This window comes from Acomys minous (assembly GCF_964271855.1).
Source record: "Acomys minous genome assembly, chromosome: 2".
Lineage (NCBI taxonomy): Eukaryota > Metazoa > Chordata > Mammalia > Rodentia > Muridae > Acomys > Acomys minous.
This window is the reverse complement of record NC_140484.1, coordinates 88,982,792-89,010,225: the sequence shown is the minus strand read 5'-3', so window position 1 is coordinate 89,010,225 and position 27,434 is coordinate 88,982,792. Positions and strand designations below refer to the sequence as shown.

Sequence of the window (27,434 nt, the reverse complement as noted above, 5' to 3'; positions counted from 1 at the left end):
CTATGTAATGGCCCCCAGCCCATTGTCTGCTAATCCATAGGATTGTCAAGGCCGCTGAACACAGGGGCCCTTTGCAGTGTCCAAGAAGGGGACTCACAAGTGGCAACTTTATAAGCTTTCTGCTTATAAAGCACCTGACTTGCTAGAATCCAAGAATTCCTGACATGTTCAGGAGTCACAGTGCTACACGCAGAAAGCATCTGACTTACAGTCAGCCTCTCAGCCCTGCAGGCCACACCCCCTCCTCTGAAAGTACCCTTCATTCTGTTATCTGGGGCCTATTATGTGTAATGAGCCACCTCCATCTGCTCTATTCAATCCTCCCTCCACAGCTGGCTGGCTCTGCTTTGCTGGATATAGTCACTGATCACTAGCAGGAAGGGGCTGCGATCCAGGGTGACATCCCTGAAGAGTGACAGGAGATCAAGGGGACTTTGTGTTTTGAATTTATCATCTTCGTTTATTATTTCTCAGAACTGGCTGATGACATAAAGACTCAAACTGATGAAGTGTCTATCTCCCAGGGCTCTGAAGATACACATTCCTGTTGGTGATTCTTTTTTTTTTTAATTTACATTTATTTTGTGTGCGTTGGTGTTTTGCCTGCATGTATGTCTATGTCAGAGTGTTAGATCTTGGAGTTACAGACAGTTGTGAGCTGCCATGTGGTGCTGGGATTTGAACCCAGGTCCTTTAGAAGATCAGTCAGTGCCCTTAACCATTCAGCCATCTCTCTAGCCCTGTATTGGTGACTCTTAATGAACCGAATGACACACCAGGCCATACTGCAAATAGTCTGAGTCTCAGCATCCTGTTCCAGTCTTAGGACCAGCTATGGTCCTGAGCCGGAGGGCCTATGCTAGTGACTGACTTTCCTAAACCCAGGATGCTCTGCCCTTGTGTGCCATCTTTCCCTGGCTGAGAACTAACCGGGGCTAATGTCTCAGTCATTTCGCGTTTCCTCAGTAGATCTCTTGTGGTCTACTGCTTATGTGTGGGACCATAGGCTAGGACTCGGGATTTCTCTTTACATAAAACTTCCTGGAAATTACCCTAGTTCTTAGACCTTTGTTTTTCAGGTGGTAGGAGAAGGATTCCCGTCACTTTAAATAGCTCAAAGAGCACATTTTCAATCACAGGGAAAGCAGAATCAGGCCCAATTTGCATATTCACCATCTGGGGCACACTCCCTTGATACTTCGTAGTCACTGTCTCACGCCTACACGGTTCTCAGCATAAACAATGTAAACCCGTGGGTTTGACATGCTAGCTGTAAGTGCCAACAAGCAGTAAAATTAAAATATAAATATCAAAAAAGGAATAGTTCCCTGTCGTTTACAATGGTTTCATATCCTACAGTCAGCCCCTACTTTGTGAAACATTCAACTAGCTGTAACGAGACAATGGAGCAAACAGCTTCCATCTTTCCAGTCCTTTCCAGTCCCCAAAATCTTGAAAAAGCAGCAAGATGCTCAGCTGTTATGCATAATTCCATCAGCCCTCCAATGAAGCATTAGATAAAGAGAGGATTTTAACTAAATCTACGAAGGAATGGAGAGCTAGCTCAGTCAGGAAAAAGCTTGTCTTCCAAGGGTCAGGACCTGAGTTTGATCCCTGAAAGCCATGTTGCATACACAGGGAGGTAGAGACAGGCGGATGCCGGGGGTTTGCAGCTCACCAGGCTAGCCCACTTGTCAGTGAGAAACCCAGTCTCAACAAATAAAAGAAAAGAATTGAGATTGGCTAGATACCTCAGTGGTTGTGAGCCCTTGGCTATGAAGTCATGAGGATTGGAGTTTGGATCCAAACACTCATCTGTCAAGCAGCGTCCCTGTGAATACCTATAACATCGGCTCCTGTGGAAGCAAAGACTGGAAGTCCTCTGGGGCTTGCTAGCTTCCTGCGCAGCTGAGAAAGACGGAGGCCCCTGGTTGGGAGAGACTCTGCCTCAAAGACACAGGTAGAGAGTGCTAGGGGCAGATATCTGATTCCTTCTACTGGCCTGAGGCCCAATACCTGACGTCCTTGAGCCTCCCTATGTGCACACACACACATACAGGTACCCACACACATATGTGTACACACACACACACACACACACACACACACACAAAGAAATAAAAGCACAACTATTTCCGTTTAGTCAGCATTGTAGCATCACCAGGGCCTATTCACTATAGCTATGGAGGTTAAAGAAATTTAGCACATTCCACAAGGATACAAATATGTTCCTGCTAGTAACTTAGAACTTATATAAAACAGGAAGACATATGTATCATTATTAAGTCTTCTCTCTCTCTTTTTTTAAACCCTTTGAGTTTTTCTTAAAAACTTGGCTGACTGCCTATCTATTTCGTGCTTAAATGATCACACCAGACCACTCAGGCCTGGGGAGGACCAGAACACACTGCTATTCGTTTGGTGCTGAAATGAGACAATGGAACAAATAGCTTCCATCTCTCCAATCCTACGCCCCAAGTCTTGAAAAAGCAGCAAGAGGCTCAGCTGTTATCCATGATAATTCCATTAGCCCTCCACCGAAGCATTAGATAAAAAGCCATCCCAGAGGCTTCTGCTACAAGGGAAGACTGACCTCATAAGGCTGGAAAACAGGCATACTAACCAACTGTAACAGGCTGAAAACAAGCAGAATAATTTGACAAATTACAACATCACCAGTGAGAGCACTGAATATTTTCTCCCAATGCTGTTGTTCACTGTGAAGATTTATTTGCAGGGTGTAAGCTTTAAAAAAAAGTGACGCTCTCAGGGTTTGAGAGATGGCTTGTAAGCATTTAAGAGCACTGGCTGCTCTTGCAGGGTACCATGGGAGTACCATGGTTTGATTTCCGTCACCTTCATGATAACTCACAACCCACCATTCCAGTCCAAGGGAATCTAGTGCCCTCTTCTGGCCTTTGCTGGTACTGCATGCACATGCTAGTGGGCAAAACACCCACAGGAATAAAAAAAATAAAAAGTATAGCTCTCAGAGATTTCTATAGTCAAGCTTTGTCCTGTCCTCCATCACCCCCTTTCTGTTTTGTTTTTTGTTTTTGTTTTTGTTTTTGAGACAAGGTTCCTCTATACAGCCTGGCTGTCCTGGAACTCACTATGTTAATCTAGGTTGGCCTCTGTCTCCCAAGTGCTGGGATTAAAATGTGTGTCACTATCCAGCTAGTTTTCTGTTTGTTTGAATGCTGAAGAGCAAACCTAGAACTCTGTGCATGCCCGGTAAGTACTCTACCAACTAAGCTCTATCTTAGCCCTTGTGTAGATTTTTTTTTTTTCAAACCAATAATTTTGTAGAGTAGCAGCCACAAAAGTTAACTCGAGGGAGAACTCTGATGTTTTCCCCAGGGTAAATGACCGCACTGCATGCTGGGAGACACTGGGACAGATCCTGAGATCTTGACAATGACTTCAGCACCTCCCCTACCCAGGCAGAAACCTTGGTAATGAGGTAGAAAGCCCTCACCCTAAAGAATGTGAGGATTCCTCTTCCTTTGTTGGGTGATATTTCAGTATTTGTCTCTTGACAAAGTAAAACTGCCTTGCTTCTCTGAAGAGGGCCAGTGTGTGTGTGTGTGTGTGTGTGTGTGTGTGTGTGTGTGTTGTGCACATGCACACAGAAGCCAGAAGAGGGTGCCAGATCCCCCAGAGACTACAGTTATAGGGGGTTTGTGAGTTGCCCAATGTGGGTTCTCGGAACCAAACTCCTCTGGAGGAATGGCAAGTGTTCTAACCACTGAGTCATCTTGCCAGCCCCTCATCTGCCAGGACAGGAAAGTGACCTTACCTTGCCACATGGCTTTCCAAAACCTGAGAGAAGCACCCTAAAAGTACTCAGCACCTTCAAATCGCTCAAATCTCAGGTTCTTGCTACCTCTCATCAGCGAGGATGTGGGAGGATGTCAAGTGAGCCAGAACATTCTCCCAACAGCATGATAGCTACAGAGTACCTGACTCTAAATTGAGAGCCAGAAAGATATAGCATGCTGGTGAATCACGCAGTCCCGACCCCTCCTTTCGTAGCTTGTCCAAGATCAGAGAATTGGTTAAGTTTAGAGTCGGTGCTAGAGAGCGGGAGGCCAAACACTTCTTCCTTATGGTAGGGTGGAGGTGGGTTGGTTTTGTCTCTAACAGTGGTGGTGACAAAGCTTGACCGACCCTTAGTAATGTCAGCTTTTTGCCATTGTGTCAGTTGAGTTTAGACCCCTTTCTTCGCCTCCTAGCTCCAGGCAGCAGGGGGCTTTACTTTAGGAAGATCTATCTACTCAGGTGTGGCCTGAATTCCTTTCTGCCTACAGACCTTCTGGTTCTTTCAAAAGGCAATACCTGGAAAGCTGAGTAATGAGAGAGGAAGTGAGGTAGGGCCCCTGGGGCATGCTGGCAGAGAGGGTACAGTAAAACAAACAAATAAACAAACAAACAAACAAAAAACCCACAAACAACCAAAAAACCCAAAAACCCAGAAAATCACCCAAGCCTGAACTCTGCTCTTGCAATCAGAGGCGTCAGCCTAGAGTCAAGGATGTAGCTTAGTAGTAGAGAGCTTGGATGATGCTCAATGGTAAAGAGTTTAACTGATGCTCATGAGGTCCTGGGCTCCACTGGCCGCACCGTCACCAAATACATACGTACACATACGCATGCCTCACACCATACACAAGCCAGACCCAGGAGGCACAGCAGCCCTTTCCTACTTTTGTGCCAGCTCAGCGCAGGAACAACGTCAGGGCCACCCCGCTTTTCCCCACGCTGAAGAGCACGCCCATCCACTCTCCCAAATATCACGACCAGCATCTCGCAGGCCTACCTGTCAGCATCTCCGAGGCCCAGGGAGGTATTTCGTTGTAGCGTCTCTCGCACCACAGCCATCCCATCAGGAAGCCGGTTCAGGCGACGAGTGTAGAGGCCAAGTCCGCCATCTGTCATATACCTTTGAAACGAAGAGGATGGTCACAAGCAGCTGAAGGCAGCTCTGTCACTGAATTCAGAAACCCTGCAGGGTTACCTTGTGATTTTGGGGAGTCGGCGGGGTGAGGGTGGGGGGCAGGTATTCTCTGAGGCTCTGTTTCTATAGCCCACGGAAACCTCAGCTGCCGACTCAGTCTAGGATCTTGTGGGGCGGGGAGAAAGCACTCGAAGCTTAATGAACCCCAACTCCTGGGAATCTCTGAAGCAGAAGGGAACTGGAGAATAAACTCAGCTGTCAGATGAATTCATGACACGCTTCTGAATGTCAGCAATTATGCAAGCAGGTGTCCCCGCCGATGTCATGTAAACAGAACTGACAAGTCCTCAGCACACTGTGGGCAAAACAGCTATGGAGTGGGGAAAGCAGGCAAGCTTTGAGGGAGGAAGCAGGAAAAGATGGAGGGTGGACAAAGGCCTCGCAGCTGCGGTGGTGGTAAAGTGTAAACAGTGTCCGGTTTCACCTTCGGCACTGATGTCTTCAGAGGTTTCCTGCAAGACTCTGCGAGTGACACTCATTTACTTGGTGAGGCTCGAAGGCTGTTCAACTCGGTGTGCTGTAGTGGAGGCGGGACCCCAGGGCATAGAAGACTTAAAGTCTACCAACCAGAGAGTCCCTGCGAGCACAGCCACTAGCCAGGCGCTGTTCGAGCATAAAGCATCTGTGCCTCATGCCACCCGGGCACCTCCCATAAACCCCCATAGGGACTGGGAAGGTGGAATTCCTCATTTTCAAAGGGTAGCAGTGCCATTAGGCAGAGCCTAGTGCTGATCCTGATTGTTTTTGATCCTGCACGGGCCCATTAGATCATCGGCTAGTTTCTGAAAAATTAAAATCTTTGTATTTCAAGTCTAATAATATGGAGCTCACATACACACCCACACACACCCACACACACACACACACTACACACACCTATACACCTACACATACACACCACTTATACAGACACTACACATACCTACACACTTAGACACTCACACTACATATACACATATACACACCTACACATACAAAATACACATACTACATATACACACTGCACGCACCTACACGTACACACTACACACACACGCACCTAAGCATGCACACATAGACACACTACATACACACACTAAGCATACAAACATAGTACACACATGCACATGCACTACATATGTACACACAGACACACTATATAGACACAACACATTACACACATACTACACATACCTAGACTACATACACACCTATACACACAAATACACACATACACACACTATATACATATGCACACACACAACACACACAAGCACATGCATGCAGCCACACATGCACACAGACACACACAAATCTGTTCATCTAGTCAATCAAACCAAGTGTTTGTGGTTGTGCCAATGAGGCAGAACAGAATGGACTTTTCACCCAGCAATATGATTAAAAAAAAAAACAAAACAAAAAACAACCCAATCTGTGAAAATCCACTGAATTGTACACATTAAAATGGTGTGCTTTATGGTACATGAATTATATATTAATGAAAACTAAGATAAAAAACGATCCCAGCTATCGCTAAGCAGTTATTTGCATAACTGCCTTTTAATGCCCTCCTCTGAGGAGACGGCACACTCCTTGAATGCAGGGTCTGTTATTTTGTTCAAATCCACATCCCTAGCTCATCCCACTTCTACGTGTATATTAAACGTTTCTTTGCATGAATAAGGAGTGAAACACAGACACCAACCACAGAGGGCTCAGCAAACACACACACACCTACTGTGATCACACTGATCTTAGAGTTTTCCCTTCAGCTTAAACGTTAGCTAACTTGACACCTAAAGACACAAAGAAAGGCAAATTGAATGCAAATCTGCCACTGTACCCAGGATCCATCCATCTATCCATCCGTCTGACTCCCAGGTGTAGCAAGCCGGGGTATAGGCGAGTAGGCGACTTGTATCCAACTAGTAAAAGAGGGGGAACCACCTCCACCCAAAGGCACAGCGCCTACTGGAGACTGAGGCTCAGCATTGCAAAGAGAGAGGGGAGCTCTTTAAAGCACAGTCTCACGTCCCATTAACCAGGGCAGTTAATCTTGATCTCAGCAAAGAGGCCCTGCCTGCTAGATAAACACATTTTTTTTTCCCAACTAGGGAGATCTTGTCAAAGGACAAACAATCTAATTTTAGCAGCACTCATTCCCTGCTGGATTTTTATTGCTGGTGAAACATTACATACGGTCGGGCAATTACATGCACCTGGGCAAGCAGGCTGCAACCCTTTCCTCCGCTTTCTGCTGAGGGAAGAGTAGGTCTGGCGATCATTTCAGACGTGGGATGTTGGGACAGATATACAATATGAAAAGAAGAATTTTAAGTTTTTAAAAAGTTATTATTAGTGTGTATGCATGTATGTGTGCGCCCTCTCTCTCTCTCTCTCTCTCTCTCTCTCTCTCTCTCTCTCTCTCTGTGTGTGTGTGTGTGTGTGTTATGTGTGTGTGGGTGCAGAGGTCAGAGGACTTTGTTCTCTCCTTCATGCAGCAAGTACCTTTATCCACAGGGCCATGTGCTGTCTCTTTTTCTGGTCTCTGTCCCAGCAAAGCCACATGAACGCCTGGCTCTCTGAACAAGCAGTCATTGGTATTTCCATCTGGAACCCTGGCCAAGGCTCTGAGATGTCAACAGACTCAAGCTCCGAGAGCTTGGGAAGACAGGGGTGGGGGGATGTCACCTCTCTTTCGAAGCTCTATCTGAGGCTCACGTGGGGTGGGGACGTGAGATGACTTGCCCAAGGTTACAAGCTAAGGAGACAGCTGATCCACAGCCGAGTCCCAGAGCCCCAGCACCACACAAATCTTCTCCTTGGGGACACAAACAATTACCACTGTTATCCAATGAGGAGCCGTTACACCTCTGTATCTGCCACATGGGTTCCTGCCTATACCGAATTGCCCACCTGAGTTCTGCAGTGACAGTGGCTGAGGGGTTTTTGCTTCCACCTTTCAAAGCTTCCAAAGACCCCCAGAACAGGAGCATCTCATTAGATTAATTAGGTAATGTTCCTATCATTGACTCCACATCATAGGGCAATGGTTATATGGTCTTCTGGACACAAGTAGAGGCACTTGGCTCTGTGCCAGCCTGGGGCTAGAGAGGTGAAAGACTGGGCCTCTGCCCTGTGAAACTCACAATGATTAGAGTTCTTCACTCTAAACAGAAGGGTGTAACACGAAGGTGTGAGAGGCTGGGGTGGAGCAGGGCGACCACAGCTGTTAGAGAGCTGTAGAAGCTGGTCCTTCAGGTGACCCTGGTGTTTGCTAATGAAAAGAAGGTCCATCCAGGCACACCGACCCACAGCACAAAGGCAGGGAAAACGGAAGAGGTAAGGCGGGAAAAGGAAGGAGTCTGTTGTGGCTGGAACCCCAGAGATAAAGGAGGCAAAGTGCTGGGATGCAGATAGGCTGAGAGCTCCTGAATGCTGTAAGGTGGAGAGATGGGAAGGTACCAAACAGGTGAGTAACAGGCCCCACTTCAGTTTCAAAGGCCACACTGGATTTTCCATGCTGCCCTCATCTTGTAGTTTGTTTGTTTGTTTGGGTTTTTTTTTTTTTGAGACAGGGTTTCTCTGTGTAGCACTGGCTGTCCTGGACTAGCTTTGTAGAGTGCCCTGAACTCACAGAGATCCACCTGCTCGTGCCTCCCAAATCCTGGGATTAAAAGGGTCCATTAGATCCTATTTTTAAAAAAAAATTATCTCTATGTATATGAGTACTCTACCTGCAGGCCAGAAGAGAGCATCAGATTGCAGTATAGATGGTTGTGAGCCACCACGTGGTTGCTGGGAATTGAACTCAGGACCTCTGGAAGAGCAGATACTGCTCTTAACCACTGAGCCATCTCTCCAGCCCTCCCTTCTCTTCTCTGTCCTCTCCGCCTCCCCTCTCTCTGCCTGCCATCTCTCCAGCTCATTGTACCCTATTTACTTTATGTGCCTGGGTGTTTTGTGTGCGTGTACAGCAGTGCATCATGTACAAGCCTGATGTCCAGGAAGGTCACAGATGGTGTTGGGTCCCTTGAGACTGCAGTTACAGATGGTTGTGAGCCACCATGAGGGTGCTGGGAGTCAAGTGAGGATCCCCTAGAAGAGCAGACAGTGCTTTAAACTGCGGAACACTCTCTCCAGGCCCTGATTCATTTATTTTTAAACTGCACATGTGTGCAGGTACCTGAGGAAGCCAGAAGAGGCTGTGATCCTCCTGATGTGGGTGCTGGGAACCAAACTCTGGTACCTTGGAAGGGCAGTACACACCTCTGTGCCCTGTCTCCTGCTCCCCGTGCACTGATTGCTTTTGGTGGTGAGCATTTTTTTCACTGATAAACTCTTCCACAGACTTTTCTGAAACACTCATTCCCATGCTGGCTGAGCCACCTTGACTTTCAGGGAAAGAGCAAATTTGCAGGGTACATCTCAATATCCTGTAACGCCAAAGTATTTCAAAGGCCACGTGCCTCTCCTTCCTTCCTCCTCCCCCCCCCCCCCCGCCCCACCCCCACCCCCCTCTCTGGTGTTTGGAGACAGAGTTTCTCTGTGTAGCCTTGGCACCATCCTGGAACTTGTGCTGTAGACCAGGCTAGCCTGAAACTCACAGGGATCCATCCACCTGCCTCTGCCTCCTGAGTGCTGGGATTAAAGGCATGCACCACCACAACCTGGCTATACGAAACCCCTTAAAGTTTCCACTTGCTGTGGAAAAAGCTTTGGAATCCCACAGCATCCGTGGGAACAAACCCGCTAGATACAGGAGTCCAAGGCTTGGTTAAAGAACTCCTTTCCCTTCTTTAAGTGAGGTGACGTAATACCACAGAGCCAAGTGAAACCCACCCAGCTGACGGCGACCCTCGGGGAAGGGACATGTTCTTTCCCCTTCAAAGGTCACAGTTCAGCCTCCTCTGCTTCAGCACCACAAGCTCACTGTCCCTCACCTGGAAAGCTGTATAGCCTTTGTGGAGAGCTGGAAGAGGTGAAAGGATAAAGGGAAGGAACCAAACAGTTATGGACTCACACTAGTAGAGTGTACTCACAGCAGAGCACGCCATTACTAGGAAATACTTCTCAGCTACAAGAAATGAAAGCACGAACGGAGGACGGAGATGACGTCAGGCCGGGGCATTACTTTTCTTCACAGACCTATCAGCCTGTCTGCAAGCTTTCAGACACAGTTTCAGTTTCAAAGTGAGGGTAGGCAAATGGGCTAAAACAACAGTTATGGTATCAGTGAGAGCCTTTGTCAATATCTACGTAAATGCATGAGCGCATATATCAACAGATACGGTGTTGCATAAAGCTGGGAGCAGCGCTGGAGCTGATGGACAGCCCCGAAGCCCCACACTTCAGCAGCCAAACAACATGTGCTTTCAAGGCACTCTCCAGGGTTACAGCCCAGTGTGACATTGATTCTCTGAGTTTATTAGGGTGTAAATTGAGTTTCTGGAGGAAGCTGTAAAAGGATCCTTTTAGCTTAAGGCCTCTTAGAAGTTAGATGGATAAAGCTCACTCTGGGTCACGGAAAGACAAGCTGAATGCTAGCCTAGCTGAGCTGTCTAATCCCTTTGAAGACGCCGATCTTTACCAAAGGTCTTTACCAAAGGCGGGCAGCTGCTGTGTCTGATTTAAGATGAGGCATCTGAAATGCAAAAAATAAGATTGAGGGGTGGGGGGAGAATGGGGCCAATTTTCAGCGCTGATTATAAAATAGTGGCATTCAAATTTAGGCAAGTGCTTAACGTTTTGCTTTCAGAACCTTGCTGCCTTGAGCACGAAACGTAGTGTGACATATGTCACTCAGCAAACCTTGCCATCCTCTCAGTGACTCTACTGTCTTCCTCATAGCACATCCCTACTTATTTTTTTTGTAAATGAAATCAAAGGGAATTCTAGCCAAAGATAACAAATGTATTGCTTCCTGCTGATGGATTCCCCAGACTGACATAAAACCAAACCAAACCCAGGGCAGTTTCTAGAGAAAATATAAGGCCAGAATGCCTTGCTCAGGTTTCCCTGTGGTGACATGACTGGAATTATAAATGACCCCAACTGGGCAACACCCCCCCTCTCCCCGCACCCCCCGCTCCACATATATGCAAGGGCAGGGGCGGTAGGAAAGCTCCCTGCCTCAAACTCACAGAGACCCACCTGCCTCTGCTGAGGTTTAAGGTGTGCTCCACCACCACCAGGCTACAAGAGACCTCTTATACTGACATTGGCTGTCATTGTCACCTTCTGAGCCTTTATAGGCAATCCTTTAGCACACATGCACATTCTCCTCAGCCATTTGGGGAAAGCCTCCCAACACCTCCTGGGGATGAAGGATACGCGACACATTTCCTACCTTTTCTGCACTGCTTTCCGCTGCCCCTGGGGGCTGCTAGCTCTTCAGGATCTCACCATGCCTGCAACATTTCTCTTTCCAGGAAGATGTTCTTCTTGCATCCCTAGCTTCCGCCTCCTTTTTTTTTTTTTCTCTCTTTCTCTCCTTTTTTTTTTCTTTTTCCTTTTTTGGGCTCAGCCCTGGAGCAGGCACCTGAAGCCACCCCACCCCACCTCACCTCTGGGCATGGGGCACGTAACCCTCGCCGTGAACTGTTCACTGGGGTGGGTCTCAGTTCACAGGACACTGGCTCCCTCTCTGGCTCTTCTGCATCTCACACCCATCTCAACCCTGGCAGGGATGAAGGTGGAAAGGCCCCAGCTTGGGTCTCTGGATGTAGAGAAGCAAGGAAGCAAGCAGGGCAGCCACAGCAGAAGTGGAACCCAGGAGGAGGAGTGTAGCCTACTTGGGCTGGTGGCCCTAGTCAACAGAGCCTGGCCCTCCAGGGAGCGTTTGAAAGAGGTTGCCAAGCTGACAGATGAAGTCTCAGCAGGCCACAAGGGCAGAGCAGTGGGGGGGGGGGGCAGGTAGAAGAAAGGCTGCGGTTGAGGGGCAGTCACAGGGTCTCAACACCCCCTCAGCCCCCCTCACCCTGCAACAGGGCATGTCATAGAATTAAGTCACGTCTATTGGTGAACCGGTTATACGAGAGCACCCTGTAGGCAAACACGAGGCACAGTTGGGATGTGGGGTTGCAACAAATTAAACTCCTTACAACCAGCTACCAGGCTCAGCACCCTCTGGCTGTTGCCCAGGTGCCTCAAGTCGGACCTTACACTTCCGCTAGCTCCCCTGCGAGTTCAAACACCGATCAACAGAAGCAGTGATTTCTGCCCATCACAGGACAGGGGTACCCGGAGACCTAAAAACACAGTTCCTCTATTACATCTCTTCCTTGGCATGCCTTTGTTGTTTGTTTACTTTTAGGCGGGCGTCACACTGTAGCCCAGGGTGGTCCCAAACTTGAGATCCTCCTGCCTACACCTCCTGGGCTCTAGGTTATGGCTGTGTACCACCACGTAAGACACTGTGCCCTTTGCAGTCTTACGACTTTTGGGAGGGGGTACTTTATAACATATGCAGCATTTTAGTAACACTACTCATAAAATATTTTTTTAAAAAAGATTATTTATTTATGTATTTTATGTACATAAGTATTCTATTTGCGTGTGTGCCTGCGTGATAGAAGAGGGCGTCAGATCCCATTATAGATGGTTGTGGGCCACCATGTGGCTGCTGGGAATTGAACTCAGGCCTTCTGGAAGAGCAGCCAGTGCTCTTCACTGCTGAGCTAGCTAGCTATCTCTCTGGCCCTACACATAAACTCTTAAAAGCAAATTCAACCAGGAGTAGTGGAAATTCTTCAAGTCAGATCTCTTGGAAACCCAGTAGAAGTCAGGGCCCCGTTTTTACACATTTGCAGTCAGTTGCATTGACCTTCAGGCCAAAAAGGGTCCAGCATGACTGGCGATTGGGTGGCAGTTCTGTCCCTTCAGCTCTGCAGTGGCTTCTCCACTGTGAGACTCTCTTTTGTTTGTGGGGGGTGGGGTGAGGGGGTGGGGAGGTGGGGGGGGGTGGGGGGGGTGGGGGCGCGGCTCAGCAGTGGCACCTGGCAGCACGGCCATTTACTCGCTTCCCTGATTTCCGACACAGATGATTCCACCTCCTCATTGCACTATCTTATTCTTACCATGTTCCTGGTACCATGGGGGATCCAAGAGGGGAGATGTCTGTGCATCTTCAACAAAATACAGCAGGATTCTGTCTGTCTGTCTGTCTATCTTTTTTTTTTTAAACTGGGGTGCTCTGTGTAGCCTCGGTTATCCTGGAACTCAGTTTAAAGACTAGGCTGGCTTCCAACTCAGAGATCCACCTGGCTCTGCCTCCTGAGTGCTGGGATTAAAGGTGTGCGTCACCACCAACCACTGCCTGGCAAGAGATGCTCCACATTTTAACAAAAGTCTATGCAACACCAATTTTCAGAGCATTTGGTTTAGCTTCTTTAAGGATACACACACACACACACACACACACACACACGCACACACGCACACGCACACGCACACGCACAGGCACTATAAGAATTTTAATGGGGGGAGGGTGCTGAAGAGATGGCTCAGTAGATCAATTTTCTATTAAACAAGCATGAGGCCCTGAGTTCAGATCCCCAACACTCTGGGGTCGGCAGGCAGAGTAAGGCAGATCCCTGGAGCTTATTGGTCAGCCAGCCTAAGTGAATCAGTGAGTTCCAGGTCCAATGAGAGACCTCGCCATGGGTGGTGGTGGATGCCTTTAATCCATCTCAGGGGAGGCAGAGAGGCAGACGGATCTCTGTGAGCTGCAGGCTAGCTTGCTCTAGATAGAAAGTTCCGGGCCAATCAGGGCTACACAGTGAGACCCTGTGTCTTACTCAGGGTTTCTATACTATGATGAAACACCGTGACCAAAAGGAAGTCGGGGAGGAAAGGGTTTTTTCAGCTTACACTTCCATATCACTGCTCATCATTGAAGGAAGTCAGGGCAGGAACTCACACAGGGCAGGAACCGGAAGGCTTCCCAGGGTGCTGCTGACTGGCTTGCTCCCCATGGCTTGTGCAGCTTGCTTTCTTATAGAATCCAGACCAAGAATAGCACCACCCACAACGGATTGGGTCCTTACCCATTAATTGCTAATTAGGAAAATGTCTTACAGGCAAATTCTTCTGACAGCATTGTTTCAGTCAAGGTTTCCCCCATTTAGATAGCTCTAGTTTGTGTGTCAAATTGATATACGATTAGCCAGCACATCCTGACTCATTAAAAAGGGGGAAAAAAAAAAAGAGCCAGGCAGTGATGGTGCACGCCTTTAATCCCAGCACTTGGGAGGCAGAGGCAGGCAGACCTCTGTGAGTTTGAGGCCAGTCTGGTCTACAAAGCGAGTCCATGATAGCCAAGGATACACAGAGAAAACCTGTAACAACAACAAAAACAATAACAACAACAACAACAACAACAACAACAAAAAGGTAGATAACAGCAAAGGAATATACCTAGTGTTAACCTCTACCTCTATACACATGTATACACATCTATAAGCACAAACATAAATATATACTCACATACACACACACACATGAACAGGTATATGTGCTATATCCAATACAAAGAAAAGATTCTGAAGTTGATGATGATGGCTGTTTTGCATTTATGACTGTGTGAGCATCACATGTGCACCTGGTACCTCTCAAGGCCAGAAGAGAGCACCAGGCCCTCCCCTCCCCCCCTCCCTCGCCAGACGTAGGGCTAAGCTTGGTTGTGAGCTGCCATATGGATGCTGGAAGTTGAGCATGGGTTCCTCTCTCAGAGCAACAAGTGCCCTTAACTGCTGAGCCAGCGCCCCAGCGCTCCTACTCCTTACCTCCATGGGTTTGGGGATCAAACTCATGCTTAGATGCCAAGCGCCTTTACCCAACAAGCTATTTCTCTGGACCAAGAGTAAGAGCTATAACTGTGCTAATGAAATGCATCCTTAAGTGGACAGAGAGCCAAGAAGTATGACCAGAGTGTCCTTAGCACCTCCTGTTTAAGTAAATGGGCGTGTGTAAAGTTCTCCTCACGATCTGTGAGAGCTCTTGTTTAACATGCTCACTGTCACACACCCCTCTGAGGGAACACTGCCTGCTTTGGAGAATGGGGCGGGCAGCCTCCCACCCGCACCCTGTGTCTGCGATTTTGTCTTGACTGGATTCTCTTTATTGTGGCTCAACTGTTAGTGTGGATGGCAGCAAATATTTCTAGCACCAGCAGCAAGCTTTCTGTCCACCCTGAGAAAGACGAGACGTATCCTAAGACACAGGAGGCTGCTCTCTAGACAAAGCCCCTTTAAGCTCTTGCTTGGCCTGAAACATGCTAAATGGAGACACACTGATACCCAAGAAGTCTCATGACTCGGATGCTCCTGAATCAGCAGGGATTCAGAGGGGGAAAAAAAAACACATTCCAGGGCAATGGTTTCTTGGCTGTAGACTGTCCTTAGCAGAGTTCAAACGAAATTAAAAAAAAAAAAAGAAGAACCTTAATTTCCAGAGCACTTTAAGGTTTTATAAGAAAGTTGGACAATTAGTATTGAGTTTCCTGGTCCCTCCCTCCCCTCAAAGTCTGATCTATATTAATATTTTATGTTAACCTGGCACATGGCTGCCACTGACGAGCCCATTTCATTGATGGATGACTGAGGCTCATTTTCACATGAGCTCTTGTCTGTTTCTAGCTCTGCAATAGTTACGTGTGCAGGGGCTGGAGGGATGGCTCTGTGACTTAGAGCACTGGCTGTTCTTACAGAGGACCCAGGTTCAATTCCCAGCACCCACATGGTGGCTGACAGCTGTCTCTAACTCCAGTTCCAGGGGACCCAATACCTTCTACTGGCCTCTGCAGACACTAGACACATGCCCATAGGCAGGCAAAACATCAATACACATAAATGAAATTAAAAGAAAACAGTCACACATTCTCCAGACTCGTATCATGGAATATCATCCAAAACTCTAAAAACTGCCCTGGGCTCCTCCGGGTCACTCTTTCCCCAAACCTGCAATTAAAACAGGCACATTGGTAACTACCCTGGGAGGAACCTACCGGAAATAACACCTTAAATATGGAAATCAGCAAGATGGGCCTCAGTTTCCCTAAGAATTAGTTGTCATGACGTGACAAGAGTGTCACGATAATTTAAAACATAAACCTTCAGTGACCGGTCCTAGCCTCCTCTGTGGCGAGAGGCAATGTCCACCTGTGTTCACACTACCTAGACTGAAACCGAGCCAGCTGTGCCCTCAACCTGAGGTCAGGGCTTGGTAGAAATTGTTTCAGAGCCTTGAGTTCCTTCTGAAATATCAGTTAACTAGTGGCCTAGACAGAGAGATTTCCAGGCCCCGGAATGGTCTGTGTGGTAGAGATCCACGTGGCTGAGGAGTATTAGCCACGATGAACTCGGAGCACAGGGAGGGGACAACACGTGGTGGCCACAGGAATGTCACAACCAGTCTCCGCACGTCCAAAGAATCCTTCCTGGGCTGGGGAGAGAGATGGCTCAGTGGGTAAAGTATGTGATACACAAGCCTGGGGACCTGAGTTTAGACCCCAAGAATCCACATAAAAGCTGGACTTCGAGGGGGCAGGAATCTGTAATCCCAGCACCCTGTGACGGGAAGTCGAAGGCAGAGACAGGAGAATCTCCAGAGCTTGTGGGCTAGCTAGCTGGGTGGCATGGCAACCAAGGGGGCCCCTGTGTCAGAAGTGAGGACACACAAAGGCTGTCCTCTGACCTCTATATGCACATACATTCCTGTTCACACAGATCCTCTCTCCCAAGGCACATCCGACACACCAAGATGGGCTAGCTAAACTTCTGGGATGGCTAGACCTGTCATTGCAATATTTCTGATCTGCTCCCCAACTCCCCAAAGTGTCACATGACACACAGTCTCTTTACCTTACAGACAGAAAGCACATATGCTGGCTTCGGGCACTCTACGTTCTCTCCAGAAGTTGACTAGAGCCTTCTGGGGTGGGATCAGACACCCAGCGTCTCTCTTGATATTCTGGCTTCAGCAGCCAGGCCAGGGGGACTGCCTTTGTCCCCACGACACTGGTAAACAACTGTCTGGCGCTGTGCTTGAGGTTTTCACAAGTTTCACCTTGTCTTTGTAAAAACTGTAGCTGAAATAAATGCCATGGTGTCCTGAGGGCAGGCAGAAAGGGGTGACTGACTTGTAACTAAGAAACATCTCTTCTGTAGACTTGAGTCATGAGGTAAACATGGGCCAGAGGTCCCTGGAAGAGGGGAGGGCTGGTGCAGAAAGGCCTGGCCACATGTAGGTATTTATTCTCAAGGTGGCTCATGTTGAGAGCTATGGCATTGTTTTCGATAATAACTTCAGGCAGCTACCCTTGTGAAGTTGGTAGCGGCCTGCATGCTGGGGACACCAGAACCCAGGTCCTGGACTTCACAACTGCACAACAAGGATAAAAGCAGAGATAAGCACCAGAGAGGATTTTTTAGAGGAGGGGCCATCATGAGGCATCCTGAAGCCTTGGGTTGGGGTAAAGAAGTTAGTACACACACACGCACACGCACACGCACACGCACACGCACACACACACACTATGAACAGAGATAGCTCAGCAGTCAAGAGCACTTTCCTACTTTTGCAAAGGATCTGGGTTCTGTTCCCAGCACCACATAAGCTGGGCACGGCAGTGCACTCACAGCACTCAGGAGGATGTTCCCTTTGCCAGGATGATTGGCACAGGCGTATCCTCAGACAGGACAGATATAACACAGACATGCACACGGACACATCTCTTCCTATACGGCAAGGCAGCTGCTGAACAATGGGAGCAGAGAGATAAAACCAGGCATTACTCAGAAGCCAAGCGATGAAGCACACAGGCAAACCGGCTAGCTCCTTGGACAGACAGTAGCCAAATAGTGGGCAGGCTGAGGGAAGGTACAACCTGGGGGAAAAATTCCAGAAGAGAAATGGGGTTAACACTGGTGGCCTCCATAACACACACTTGGCCTTCAATCAACACACCAGGAGCTGTAGACACAACAGCTGTGGAACACAGACTTGGGGATTGGGTCCCTAATTTTTCTTTTCACTTTAACTTGCTATGAGTAGATAGGCTGAAGGCACTGTTCAAACATGGCTGGGGGTGGAGGGGTGGGGGTGGAGGCAAAGCTGAATTCCATAAACCACACAGTTAGAAAGTATTTGATGTTCTAATCTTTAATACCTTTTCAACCTCTGCATTCACTATACACATGGGGTACAATGGCTGGTGTGCAGGCAGTAAGCTGACAGTGGGTCTCAGTATCCATAGTCCGTTGTGCCTCTGAGCCCTTATCCTGGAACTTGGGATGCAGCTCAAATGGCAGAGCGCTTGCTGAGCACGGACAAGCGCCACATAATCTGGCTGATCTGACCACCAGGAAACAAAATCTCCAATTTCCTTATAGTCAGATCAGCCACCAGGTCAGGAAGGAGGCCTGTCTGAGTTTGTGCTTATTATAATAGGCATGGATTAAACATTTTTTAGAAGATCACTTTTGGGGTCTTTCTGCATCTCCAATCTGGCCCAACCTAGGGAGTCCTGTCTTTCCGGGAGACATTTTCCAAAAGGTAACACCCAGCTCTGTTTCCTTGACCATGGAGCCACAGTGACTTCTGTGGGAAATGGGGCATCCTGCATCCACAGCTGGAAGATTTTCCTTTGAAGGAATACTCCTGCAGCCTCCTAGATACACAGAGTTCCAGGCTTGAAGATGCTCAGAGTCCTGCGTTTTTGTCCTTACCCACCACCTGACAGCTCTCATTTCCAGCACATGCATCTGTACTTTCGCTACAGGTTGTCTTAGTGTTCCAGGCAACGAGAAATGAAAATCTAAACTCTATCTGTGGCCAGAGCTTGGCTCATTGGAACCTACTAAACGCTGAATGCTTCTCCTACGATGCATGTATAGTTTTTATAAGCAAAGATACTATGTGTCAGGCTTGGAGCTCTGTGCCATCATCTTCTCTCCCAAACACACACTGGCCTTGCTTTAAACTCTTTATGACCCGGCACCAAGAACAAAACAAATCCTTGACACTATCCAACCAGCAAATATTCAACTACCTCCCTTACTCATTCTACTATTGATCCAAGGACCAGCAGGCTTTGGAGAGCACTAAACACTAGACCCATCCAGCAGGGGGCAGCATGGTCCCTTAGCAGCTGTGTGATATGGGCCAGGACGCTTGCGCTCAGTTTTCAGGTCTTCCGAGGTGGGAATAGTGACACACTGATAGATGCTAGACAGTACCTTGTCTTCCCGGGGCCTTCAGTGCAGGCTATTCCTCAGAGACCACCCACACTTACCCTGTTTATGGCCACGCCCTTAAAGAAAACCAACTACTCCTCCCCCAGAAGCCATGGACTGTCAATAGCTATGGGTAAGAGTTCAGGAGCTTTCTCTCTCCTCCATGCTGGAGTGTTTACCAGCTTAGTCTTTGCAAGAAACCGCATCTGATGAGAGTTCATGCGTGCAGCTGGCCTTTTAAGTCTAGAATACATTGGTTTGCCTGGTTCTCCTCAACCTCTGTCTCTTTTAATATTTCCGTCTTCTTTTCTGCAGTGGCTCCTGAGCCTTGGGGAGGGGGATGATACAGATGCCCTGTTTATGTCTGAGCACTCCACAGATAATTATTCTCTGCGCTTCTGACCAGCTGAGCACTGTCTCGCTGGCTAGCTCCTCACTCCCACGGGCTTTATGTTCTTCCATTCACATCTTTTGCCTTCCCACTCTTCCTCCTCAAGTGAGAAGCCACACTGGAGAAGACCTGGGCGCACGCACAAGGTTTGACTCGAGCACCAAGGAATGCTTGGTACTGTGCGACACAGCCAAGTAACTCACACTGTCTGAGCTTCAGTCTCCCCAAAAATAAACAGAGAGCTGGGTGGTGGTGGCGACACATGACTTTAGTCCCAGACCTCAGGAGGCAAAGGCAGGAGGATCTCTGTGAAACTGAGACCAGCCTGATCTACAGAGTGAGTAGCAGGACAGCCAGGGCTACACAGAGAATCCCTGTCTTGAAACAAGTAGGCAAGCAAGTAAGCAAGCAAACAAACAACTACACCCCCACCAAAAAACAAAACAAAACAAGAATATAAAGTGCTAAACAGGGAATAAAACAGGCCTCCATCTGAAAGTACTGTTTAGCCAGTTGAAGAGGAGATGACAGCCCCTGTATGTAGCCAGAATACCACAGAGACATCGCAACCTGGGGGTCAGAGGCAAATAGACGCGTGTGTGCAGGCACAGTGAGTCCTACTCTACAGCTTTCCTCCTCCTCTACAGAGCCAACACCTGACTTCCCCCTCTAAATGCGCCTGCTCAAACATATGAAATTCCTCGTGGCAAAAGAGATGACCAGCTGATTGCAGACAGGCCTCTGGTAAGAGAGGCCCGCACTCCAGCAGGCAGCAGGGATAGCCACAGACCCCTGCTTCCCATCCCCCAAATCAGGAAGGAGACGTGGCCATGGTTTAGAGCTGGGAGGCCCTCTCCTCAGACAGAGGGTACCATCTCCTATATGCGTCTCAAATGGTATCCGCCATCAGATGCGTCCACGCCAGTGTGTCTGTGGGCCACTGTTTCTCATGCAACTTTCTGGGACACTGGGTACTGCGAGAGGGGTACCCTGCTTCCTTGGAGGCACACATACTCTCAAGTATGGTCCCACTCCTTACAGTGTACTCTAGCTTTGAGCTCCTGCCATGTTGCTCTCTGTCTCTGGGGCACAGGTGAGCTATCTCCTGTCTCAGACAACTCCTTTTCATGATCCAACACAAGGCCTGTGACAGACTGGGAGGGTTAACTGTACGTGTCAATGTGGGCTAGGCCATGAGACCTAGATATTCAGGTTGTGGTGAAGCTCTCTCTTCAGTGAGACTCATTTAGCTCTGGGGACTCCGGACAGTCATTGTGGGTTATGATCCGATGTATAGGTGAGCCTTGGCTAAGGAGCTGCAGACTTGAGAACAGACAGACCCTGTCTGCACATGGTCCTTGGACTTGAGCCCTGGACAACCTTGGAGGCTTTGGACTTGCACGTCTCCATCACAGCGTGGTTAATCCCCTAACATCAGCTAACATCCTCTAGAGCCTTAGAAAATGAAGCCGCTTCCCTAAGTGACTGACTTAGAGACAGGTCCTCTGACTCCCACCGGGGCAGTGTCTGCCGCACTGCATGATGGGAGGTTGCTCACAAGGAAACCTTAGTTTCTTATCTTGATGGGGGGGGGGGGGCTAGGCACACGCAGCCTCCGTTTTGAGCCTTTCAGCATGGGCTTGTTGTCTCAGGGCCAGGATGTTCCTAACTCCATCCAGATGTTTTCCTTCATCTTCATCTCCACTTCAAGCTGGTATTCTCCAACTTTGCCGCCGTAAATCTGTCAAGCCCATTCTAGCTGCTGGCCAGGCAAAAGCAACTGGGAAAGGATTTGCGACACCCGTGGCTCACGTTTAAGCTAAAAGCTAACAATGGGCTGGGGTTTCTAGAAGAGAGTGGCCCAAGGACTTAATAAGAAACACTGAGGAGCTGGCCCACCGCCCCTCCCCAACACCCCCCCCCCCCCGACGCCTCAGTTCTCTCTTCAACATATGGTCATTTGCAAAGGATGGGGCAGACAAAGGGGGGCTCTGAAGACCACTGCTGTCCTCTAGCTGGTGGAGGTAGGGTATGGGAGAACACCAAGGACACAGTGGAACACTAGCTCACAGAGGGAAAGAAATAGCAAAAGGGGAGGCCGTCTTTTCATGGAGTTTATAATGTTTCTGTGCCTTTAAGAATACTATCATACAAAAATCTTAATTTTGGAGTTGGAGTTAGCACACAGAAGGGCAAAGTAAGCATTAGCCCCCATTTCTGACGATGCACCCAAAACTACAGGGTCGGATAGAGTCCCTGCTTGCGGAAATGCTCCTTCTGAGTGTGAGTTTGCGGGCCACGGGCTTACACTAGAGTAGTTTCAAAGATCCAATTTGAGTACAAAAAGGATTATCAATCGATTCACCGTGGAAAACAAATTCACGCCCCAGGGCACAGCCAAGGGCTGGGACTGAGATGCTTGCTAAACACCTGCCAGCTGAAATCCACCAAATGGCAGAGCGTCTGCAGTGCTGACGCATGGGTCCTGTGTGGAGTTCCCCTTGGTACACACCTGAGGCCTAGCTGAATCACACCAGACACGGACGAACACTTGTTGAGGCTGTTAACCCACAAGGAACCCTGAGACGGGAAGGGAGTATTCTCCCATGAGACAGTCGACAGTGCAGACCATGGGCGGGGAAGGGAGTCACCATGGGGCTCTCTGACACAGCACTGTGGTTGTCAGTGGAGCGTTTAATGCTCATGTTTAACCGTGTGCCTGTTGGGTTGGTTCCCACGTCAGCTCTGACTCAATCTCAATAGAGGCTTCCCTGGTTTCTATCGTCTTAAGTCTGGGGATGGGCTGGGGTGAGGGGATGGAATCTGAGGGCTTCTCTGAACTAGGCTGAGCTTGGCAGTCTGCACACATTTCAATGTCTTTGGGTCTTGGTACCTTATCACCCCAGCCACAGGGAGTTAGAGGGATCGACAGGGTCCCCGGCATTCAGCCACTTTCTTCCTGTGTCATTCCGCTTTTCTGTCATTGCTACTCCAAGCAACATTATCCGCAGATGAGGATCACCACACAGTCAAGAGGCCCTGCGCTGTTTCCAGACTTCCCCTAGAGAGCCCACCCATTGTTTCTCTGTCAGGAACTATGATCATCCTTAACACCAAGAAGTCTCCTTCCCGGTGCCCTGGCAGAATGTGAAAGCTTGTGAGGCCACCGGGTCACCGCTCGGTTTAAACGGCTTCTTTTCTTTTTACTGTGGAGGTACAAAGTAAAAGTAAGAGGGCTGCCCAGTCGGAGTAAAAGGCTTGTTGGGGCTGGAGAGATGGCTCAGAGGTTAAGAGCGCTGCCTGCTCTTCCAAAGGTCCTGAGTTCAATCCCCAGCAACCACATGGTGGCTCACAACCATCTAAGATGAAATCTGGTGCTCTCCTCTGGCCTGCAGGTGTTTCACGCAGGCAGAATACTGTATACTAAATTAATAAATCTTAAAAAAAAAAAAAAAAAGGCTTGCTACAGAGGCAGCAGAGTGGGGTGGAGAAAGAGGCCTAGCAATATTAAAAGAAACCCAGTTGTCCGAGAGGATGGCAGGAAAACCTACTCCAGACCCAATCCCTCCCCTGGAGGACATGCAGATGAGATGATGCTAATGAGACATGTGATGTGTGAAGACGTACAAAGGACTACACGTGACAGACTGTTCTAGGGAAAGCCTGTGCAGATGACCAAAAAGCCCATGCACTATGACATAGAGGTCCATCCTTTGTGTATTGGGGCACTGGAGCTCATGGACCCACCTTTGTTCCTCTCTCTCTTTAAAAAAAAAAAAAGATTTATTTATTATGTATACAGTGTTCTGCCTGCAAGTATACCTGCAGACCAGAAGAGGGCACCAGATCTCATCATGTGCTTGCTGAGAATTGAACTCAGGATCTCTGCAAGAGCAGTCAGTGCTCTTAACCTCTGAACCATCTCTCCAGCCCCTTGCTCCTCTCTTAAAAGCACGTCATTTCCTAATAACCCCCTTCTGCTTCTGTTGAAACTGTATGTTGAACCTAGAACTCCCAGCGGGTACCCAAAATCCCAATATCACTATGACACAATAAATACACTTTGGTCTTTGATCCTCATTATTAGCAAGAGCCCCAAACTCTCAGAATGTCCTGAGTGATGGGGTGAGATGAGTGTCTTTCAGAACTCGTAAGCCCCTTCCCACCATACCTGCATCTGTGTGCTGAGCTCTTTGTGGATGGGGCCTGGTTGCCAGGGAAACCAACCATACGATTAGTGGGTTGGAGCTCTCAGCCCCACCATCCCAGGGGAGAGGGACTGGAAACTGGCCCTCATCAGCGGTCTTATTTAAGCAGCCACGGCTACACAGAACACCCACAAAAACTCTCAACTATGGAGTTCAGAAAGCCCCAAGGTTGATGAACACAACAGAGTTGCTGGGAAAGAGGCCCCCACTTACCACAATGGTCAGTCTTCCTAATGTCTCCAAAGTCTATGGCTGGCTGGCTGGCAGAAGGACCTTCTTAAGCTTTGCAGGATACTAGAAACTGGGGTCCTTCCCAAATCAGAGATTTCTGCCACGCCTCCTTGGAAACTACAGGGCTTTTTAGGACAGCCTCCCTACAAGTCATTTGTCTTGTAAGGCTCCAGGGAACGGCATACGTAGGCTTCCTCTTCTACCAGTTTGCCTGCACCAGCAGTCTGGCATGCCTCTTGGGGCCAGTTCTAAAAGACAGTGGGCGAGGAGCAGTGAGGTAAGAGCCTATCAAGCTAGGAACTAGACTTGACCCCACCTACCGGCTGCCTGGTGAGAGACACCTCAACCAACAGCCTTATGACAATCACTGGGGGGGAGGACACATGCCCTGGCCCACCTGGCAAGTGGCCTGCTGCACTCTGTGCTGTTTCTCTTTGCTGTTAGTGACAGGGAAAGCTAAGAAGCCAGAACAGGTGGCTGGGGTTTCGGGCTCAAAGGAGCTTTGACTGCTGACACACATTTCATGCAGGCGAATGGGGCTGGTCTTCTGTTTTTTAAGGCCAACTGAAGCACTCATTCATTTATGGACTGTTTACTATGGGATGGGACTGCCGCCATGTCAATCAATGAAGGTGTGTGAGCATTCAAGACAAATGTGACCTTACTCTTCAGAGCATGTGACAGGTATGATTTTGTCCCCTTCCGTGGCTCTCCCTTCTATGCATAGGCATGCACATACATATCACAAATAAACGTGTACAGGCACATGCAGAGTAACTCTAAGGTAGCTCTACCACGGCTAGCACACAGTCACTTCCAGTCTAAGATGACCTGAGAGAACAAGAGGAGACCTGGCCCTAATGAGGAGGAGAAAGCCAAGGTACTGCTCCTGTTGGTGATGCCTAGAAGCGAAGCACCCTGTATTGACCGAATGCTTGTGCTTGTGCCAGGAGACAGGACCCTGGGAAAGGGACTAAATTCTCCATGACACTTCAGGACAGGACTGGCATCCTTCTAAGGAGCAAACACAGCTTTTTCTTCTGCTGCCATGCAAAGATATGGCCACCGTTTTTATACCAGGCAGAGAGGCCTTACTGGAACCCAGCTGCCACACCTTCCGGCCTCTAGAACTGTAAGAACTATGTGGCCACTATTTAAGACCCAACTCTTAGGCACTCTGTGATATCAGCCTGCGATGTCTGAGGTACATCCTGATAGACCCACAGGCTAGTCAGTGCGGGCTGGCTCCTTGATTTCTGAGGAAGCATGGCTCCCAGGAAAAATCTACCTACCTCTGTGATGGAGTATTGCCTGCAACCGAGCAGAAGCTGTGACAATGTCACCGCTGATGATCAGACTGTTGGAAGCCTTGCTTTTTTTCCCATGTGGGTTAGCCATAGCTGAGGAGCAACATTCTTGCCCTGAGTATCACCACTTCAATATGACTATGCCACTCAAAAGTAGTAGAGCCACAGCAACATCCCTACTGGCCACTAGATGACACCACAGGCCAAGCTGTATTCCTCTAAGTGTTCAAAGACCAGGACCACTGGGTTTTCGGCTGATGGGGACAAATTTCCACAAGCCCAATGTCCTGCCAGGGTGGATACCACAAATAGTCACAACACACACACACACACACACACACACACAAACTACCTACTATGCCTGAGTATCTGGACTTAGGAAACTGATGGGCACTATTTCCTCGAAGCTCCAAGGAGAAAAGCGCAGGCTCATTTGTGCATTTGTATCCATGCACATGTGTATTTGAAAACCCATGACTCTTCGCTGGGGGCCAAGCACCGTCTCTAATTTGCAATATTAGGAATTGGTTTCAGTTCATTTGGTAGAAGAGGGTAAATCTCTGCTCTCTCTCTCTCTCTCTCTCTCTCTCTCTCTCTCTCTCTCTCTCTCTCTCTCTCTCTCTCTCTCGTAGTCCTGGTTGTCCTTGACTCACTTTGTAGACCTTTTTGTAGACTTTGTGGTCTCAAACTCACAGAGATCCGCCTCCCTCTGCCTCTCAAGTGCTGGGATTACAGGCAGGTGCTACCACACCTGGCTCTGGTCTCTTTTGTTCTTAGCCCACATTATGTGACACCAGCCAGTTCTCAAACTTTTACATGAGAAAGACTTATCTGGTTCTTTAGGGATGAACCAAGGCCCACGGAACCACAGAAGTAGACCCTGGCTGTGGGGGCGTGTCTGTGCGGGGTGGCGTTCTTCAGCACAGCCAGACAGGCTTGCTGGGGAAAGGAGCTACAAGGAGATGTGGCCTGGCCCAAACAGAGTGATGAGACACAGGACTCAGCTTGTGTCAACGGCACACGTCACCCAGTCAGAGGCAGGAAAGTGCAGACATGTGAGGGGCCATAGCTGGGTAAGTCACGGAGAAAGACGGTAAACCACTGAGAGTTTTCTATGTTCACTTCAGAGCCATTTTCAAAGGCTACAGAAGCCACCAGAGGTTCTCAGAGCAAGAAAACTTTTGAGGTTAAGTTTAAATGGTCTGGGTTTTTTTTTTCCAGGAAGACATGTATATTTATACTTCAGATGATTATACAACCCAGTGCTGCCTTTGAAAAGGAAAAAAAAAAATCCTTCAAAGCATATGGATGCTAAATCTGCCCTTATAATTTTATTCTGTGCCACATGGCACTCTGAAGCTTTAGAATCCAAGCACAGGACTGACTCAGGACATTGAAATTTGCTAAGAGACACCTTCATCTGTCACTTGAATTTCTTTTCTAGTATAGCCAATGCCCAATTTCTTGGATGATCATAATATAAACACACAGAGAGATAGGCACCCTGTCCATGCAGCTCTGAGCTAGAGTGCACGGCGGCGCGGTGATGTCAGGTTCAGGAGCACACACACACACACACACACATACACACACACACACACACACTCACAGAGAGAGAGAGAGAGAGAGAGAGAGAGAGAGAGAGAGAGAGAGAGAGAGAGAGAAGATGAGCTATGTGTGAAAAGCAGCTGCTACTCTAAGCCAGGGCCCAGCATGATTTAAAAAACAAAGTCACAGGTTTTCACAAACCAGACTTTAATTCTATAGCAGGTTTCTGAATACATTTGCTGTCAACTTTTGCAAACATTTTCCTGCGAGAGCCTCTGACCTGAGGAAGATTGCTCAGACACTGAGGTTATGTTTCCTTTAAGGCAAACAAACAGCTGGATATGAGTTTGTCAACTCATTGCTTCCAAGCACCCGGATGTTACAGGCAGACAGAACATCTAGATCCTAGCAGAGATGTTGTGTCATTGTTAGTTAATTGTCTGTAACAGGATGCAACCCCAAAGAGAGGTCTAACTAGAAGGTTAAAATGTGCAACTGGTAACTGAAGAGTTGAAGGAA

The 27,434-nt window shown here is 48.4% G+C and overlaps 1 protein-coding gene across 13 annotated transcripts in view; it reads right to left on the bottom strand.

The window, feature by feature from the left end:
* NAV2 (neuron navigator 2) overlaps positions 1–27,434 on the bottom strand; it is a 367,465-nt gene that overhangs the window by 119,380 nt on the left and 220,651 nt on the right. For 12 of the 13 annotated variants that reach the window (XM_084772850.1, XM_084772858.1, XM_084772861.1 and 9 more), the window contains one exon: positions 4,820–4,942. The exons of the other annotated variant lie outside the window; for it this stretch is intronic. In XM_084772850.1, coding sequence (XP_084628976.1) covers positions 4,820–4,942 — 123 coding nt within the window. The remainder of the gene's footprint in view (positions 1–4,819; positions 4,943–27,434) is intronic. 13 annotated transcript variants of the gene reach the window in all.